This window comes from Trichechus manatus, unplaced genomic scaffold (genome assembly GCF_000243295.1).
Source record: "Trichechus manatus latirostris isolate Lorelei unplaced genomic scaffold, TriManLat1.0 scaffold00286, whole genome shotgun sequence".
Taxonomy (NCBI): Eukaryota; Metazoa; Chordata; class Mammalia; order Sirenia; family Trichechidae; genus Trichechus; species Trichechus manatus.
This window is the reverse complement of record NW_004444222.1, coordinates 261,448-266,745: the sequence shown is the minus strand read 5'-3', so window position 1 is coordinate 266,745 and position 5,298 is coordinate 261,448. Positions and strand designations below refer to the sequence as shown.

The window sequence follows — 5,298 nt, the reverse complement described above, 5'->3', positions numbered from 1 at the left end:
GCAGTTTTTAAACTGTCATTTGTGCAATAAATCTATCTAGAAATATTCAAGGGGAAATATTATCTTTAACATTTATTCCCACTTATTAGAATGTGCTGACTTGATAGAAAATCTTTGCCTAAATCTGAACTGCAAAAGGGAAGGATCTTAAGATGCATTTTAAAGTCTTTTGCTTATCAACATCCCTTAAAATGAGCTTACAGTTTACCACGCCTTTGCAACATGGTTAAGAAGCTGATTCACTTTTATTAGAAACTTGCCCGGTGTATTTCTGAGTCTATGTTTTTCTTTGGATTTCAAAGGGATTTTCTTATATTCATCCAAGAAAGGATATAACTGAACACAATAATCAAGTGAAAAAGATAAACTGAGCAAAACTGTCAGTAAAAGAGCATATAACGTTTAAATTTTTTTTTTGGTCTTAGGGAAGAGCATCACGTACAATGGAATCTACACAGTTTGCAGCACATTACTAAAAGATGCCAAGTACTGGCAAAGTTATATGGGATTTATACTATCCAGAAAATAAACAGAATAAAACAAAATAGGAAAAAATACTACCTTTGCAGAGGCATGATTTCACAAGCCATTCTTCTATACAAATATACAAGAGAATCTCACGACTGTCTCTTCCACGACAAATTTGGTCGTCTGTACAGTGAACGTCTTCCTACAGTGGCTGAGCCGAGCCTGGGGTGTGAGGCTGCACCTCACAGCCGGAGCAGCAACTTGCTCTGCAGTTAGCCAGTGTACTGCTGCTCTCAGCTTCCAAACTTCTTCAAGCAATGCTATTTTATTGGCTGTCTCTCTACATTTACACTGCAGTCCACTTTGACCTTTTGTTCCAGGGAAGCAGCTGAACCACCCAGCCAATCAGAGTTGCAGCTGCTGCAGTGCTAAAGGCGCACCTCCTCCTCCTCCTCCTGCTCCAGCTCCTCAGTGGGCTTGCCTAGTTCTGGTAACTTGAAACTTTACTCCAGGCAGTTCCACAGACAGGCTTGTCAGTCTGGGAAAAGCAGCCAATAACTGCAGCAAGAGTGAAGAGCCCCTTACGTCTCAACGTTGCATAGACTGCCAGCAAGGAAATCCGTTTGTCAAGGAAAGACAGTGCCTCTGACACTGAAGGTTTCTGTGGCAGAAGGCAAGAACCAGGTTCCGTCCCCTTTTTTTTCTTAAAACAAAACAAAGCAAAACAAAACAAAAACACACACTAGCTTTGGAAGGCACGATACTTTTCTAGAAGGAAGGCGTCCTTCTCGACCCTTGCCCTACCCACATTTATTTCCTGCTGATGTCTGTTTACACTGCGGTGGTTTCTAGTCATTGGTGACATCACCCAAGGCACGTCGCTCCCGTTTCTGGGGAGAATACGTGCCCTAAGACTCTTCCCAAGTCCTTAAGGGTTTAAAGCATCTATTTTCATGGAAGCTATTTTAACTTATTATTTCTGCATTTCATTCTTATAAATTGAATGTGTTTATTTACATAGTCATCTTCCTTCAAGGTCAAAACAATCTGTGGTTTATTATTTATTTATGTTTATTTTTACAAGTAAAATAAAATCAATTTTTCCATAAAGGTTAAATGCCTGTGAATTATTCAGCTTTCCCTTACAGTCTCTCCATAAGGATTGAATACTAAAGTGTTATTTTTAGGAACATTAATTGCTAATCCATATATTTCACATACTGCAAGAACAATAAGTAGAAATACATTTGAATAAGATTTCTTTAACATTACGAGAGTTGCAAAGTTACAACACAGCCCAGATCGTTGACAGAGACCAGAGAGTCCATGGTGTCCAGAAACAGTGGAGGCTTTTAGGTCCTCCCTTGTATTTTTTTCCCAAAGTTTTTACAGACCACTCATAATTCTAAACTTAGAATACCAAGTCCCATTGTGAGATACCTCCTTTCCTTTGTTATATCTGCTAATAACAAATTTTTTCATCGCTTGGCTAAATCCTCTGTTATATTTTTGAAAATGGATTAGTCATCCTGAAACTTATTATGATGGAATATCGATAACTAAAATCAGCCTTTTAAATCAATAGTTCTTTTAAGTTCAAAAACTCATTTAAATTGAAATTGTCAGTATGTTCTTTCCTTGATTCTAGATTTAGAAATTCTAATTTGATTCTCCAGTAACAATAACTTAGTTCTATATATTTGCCTAAGCCTTTTGTTTTTCAAAATGCCTTTACATCTTGCTTAATACATCAAATAACTGTTACAAGATTACTTACAATAGTTAATTCATAGATTATATATTATATATTGTAATGTATCTACTTTATTGATGAGTAAACATGATACTAGAAAAATTAAGTAATTTGTTCAAATTCACACGGAAAGTTAGTGGCAGAACAAAAACTGGATTTAGGACTTCTCATACCTATTTCAGAAACTCTTTGCTATACATCATAGCGCTGCTTCTATTCTATAAGAGTTTTTAAAAATTATTGTAAGATACAAATATTTTTGAAAACCGGTAAGATTTAATTGACAAGTGAATTCTGAATTTTGTGAACATGTCAGTACTATATGGTTAAAGTAGACATAAAAGAAAATGATCAACAATAAAGGACTCAGTATTACAAAAAAAATACATTAAATTGAACTATATATCCAATAAATAATAGAGGTAAAATATGGATGAATAGAAACATTCAAATTTTAACATCTGATTTCATATATATTTCTTGATAAATTAAGTCTTCCCATTGACATTCCTCTAACATACCATATTACATATTTACAACGTTAATGGTTACTTTGTAAAAATCACCTACCACTATAACTCAATAATTACATGCCTTTTCAAGTCTCTATTATTTATTTATAACAAACTATCCTTTTTTGACCTATTTTCTGGACCTCCTGGCCATCTTTTATAAATTTGTACCTGGACTGCAGTCCTTTCTCTCTACTCCACCCACTGCCAGAGCCCTTGGTCATTTGAACACCTTTATTATTTCTATTTCTAACATCCTTGCATCAGTTCCTCACAGTCAGGTAGTCGGGAGCACCATTTCACGACTCTGCCAAGTTCTTAACTTCTCAAAATCTGATATTCTCTTCTTGTACTACATTTCCTCCTCACTAAACCTGTTAATGTGTATCACTCGTAACAGCTGATACTTCTGCCTCCCCATTTCCTCCACATTTTCACTTAGTTCCCTATTTAGCCTCGACTCTGTTTTTCAATGCCTGCAGATGATAACCTACACCCAAACCTGAAATGCAGGTTTAAAAAGGCAGATTCCTAGCTTTCCTCAGCAATTAGTTATTTCTAAACTGGGTTCACTAGCATCATCTGCTTTACTCTGCATAAATTCTGCCAGTTGATTTCTCTATTGCCAGGCTGCTAAATATTGCAAAAGACTGTCACATAACCCTGACAACTCGTTACACTAAAAATCTGTGCTATTAACCTCAGCCTGAACTGCAATACTGTGGGGCAACGTTTTTAGTTATCTTTCACTGACTTTTCACCTATACCCTTAGCAACTGTTACAAATCTTCAGTGCCACAAACCTGAACGTCTCACAGTCACTAATTACTTCACCTCCTAATTTATACAGAAAATCAAGATCATCAAATGTGAGTGAGGGCTTTGAGTCTTCACTGTGCCACTTAAATCCCCCAACCTTCAATTTTGCCTCCTTCTTTTTGACTTCTTCCTAGCCTGGAAAAAAGAGTTTGCACTGGTAGGACTCAAGTCTCTTATCCATGCATTTGATCTCATCATTTCCTGCTTCTTCTGGAAAAAAGTATGATCTCCCCTATATCTTAAATCTGTCCCTCTCTACCTGCTTTTTCTACCTTCAAGACAGGCATCTGAGTAAGTGTTCCCTGGTCTAAAAAAACTTGCCTTGACAGTCCTACCCTCTGGCACTGCAGAGCTATCTCCCTCCTTTTCTACCGACAAACTTCCCCAAAGGCTACTTTGGCTGCTTGTACATTCTCATAAATTACTTACTTCTCCACCCTATGCCAACAGACTTTTGACCTCACCACTCTTCTAAAACTGCTTTTTAAGATCATCAGTGCTCTTCTGGCTGTAAATCTAAATGCCTTTTCTTAGATCCCCTCCTACTCTAACTTATCTGAAACACCTTCAATTTTCTGAAAGTCTTTGGCTCTCTGATCTTTCCCGTGAATCCTTCAAACCCCTTGGTTACTCACTCTCCTTTTATTTCATTTGTCTTTCCTCCTCTCTTACTCCCCCCTCCCCCCATCCCAACCCCATTAAATACATGCTGTCTATTAGGGCTTAATAAATTGGGCTCTGGAATAATGTCCCTGGGTACTAGATCCTGACTCCACCACTGACAGGCTATTGAAACTTGGTCAGATAGTTTAAAAGCTCTGAAGTTGCTCTGAGGAATAAATGAGATCAAATATATACAGTGAAAGCTGTGAGAACCGGAACTCAACAGGACTGCTTTGTTTTTCTGGGTCTCACAAGTTTTCTGCCTTTGACAGGGTGCAGTCTTACCACTTTTCTATCGCTTGTTTTAGTAGAAAATGTTGAGTTTTCCTTCCCTGACAGGTTTCTGCCTTACACAGGTTCTGGCTTTCACAGGTTTTACTGTAATAAGTGCTCAATAGTTATTACTATTACCATCTTAATCAACACGTTGACATTGTAAAAATCTAATGTCATTCTCCTCCTCTTGGCTCCTCTTGTCAATAACGTTATTATTCTCTTTATGAATCAGATTCAAAACATGAGTCATCTTTTCCTTCTTCCTCTCCTCTCCCTAACCAAATCTGCTGATTGCCCTGCCATGTCTCTTTAATCAGTCCACCTTAGTCATCTATACTATTACAATAATCTTCAAAACGATCTTTCTGCCTCCATTTACCCTATCTCCAATGCATACATTTCATTATTAGAGTGAATTTTCTACTGTGATTGTGATCTGGTCACTCAATCCTCTACTCAAAAACTTCAGTAGCTCCCAACTACCTCTTAAATAGAGGGCCGTGGTGGTTCAGTGGTAGAATTCTCACCTTCCGTATGGTAGACCTGGCTTCGATCCCCAGCCAATGAACCTCAAATGCAGAAATCATTCGTCTGTCAGTGGAGGCTCATGTGTTGCCATAATGCTGAACAGGTTTCAGCAGAGCTTCCAGACAAAGAAGGACTAGGAAAAGGAGTCTGGCAATCTACTTCCGTAAATCAGCTAATACAAGCCCTATGGATCACACAGGCCTGATCTGCAACTTATCAGGGGGATGGCATAGGATTGGGCAGCGTTTTGTTCTGTTGTGCATTGGGTTGCCATAAGTT

At 37.9% G+C, this 5,298-nt stretch overlaps 1 protein-coding gene across 1 annotated transcript in view; it reads right to left on the bottom strand.

Annotated features, from left to right (window-relative positions):
• The window catches only part of FAM13A (family with sequence similarity 13 member A), a 109,734-nt gene extending 107,435 nt beyond the window's left edge, over positions 1-2,299 (bottom strand). Inside the window, exon 1 of the mRNA XM_023725108.1 lies at positions 562-2,299. Within this exon, the coding sequence (XP_023580876.1) occupies positions 562-590 (29 nt within the window). The 5' untranslated portion in view covers positions 591-2,299. The remainder of the gene's footprint in view (positions 1-561) is intronic.
• Between the last annotated feature and the right edge of the window lie 2,999 nt (positions 2,300-5,298).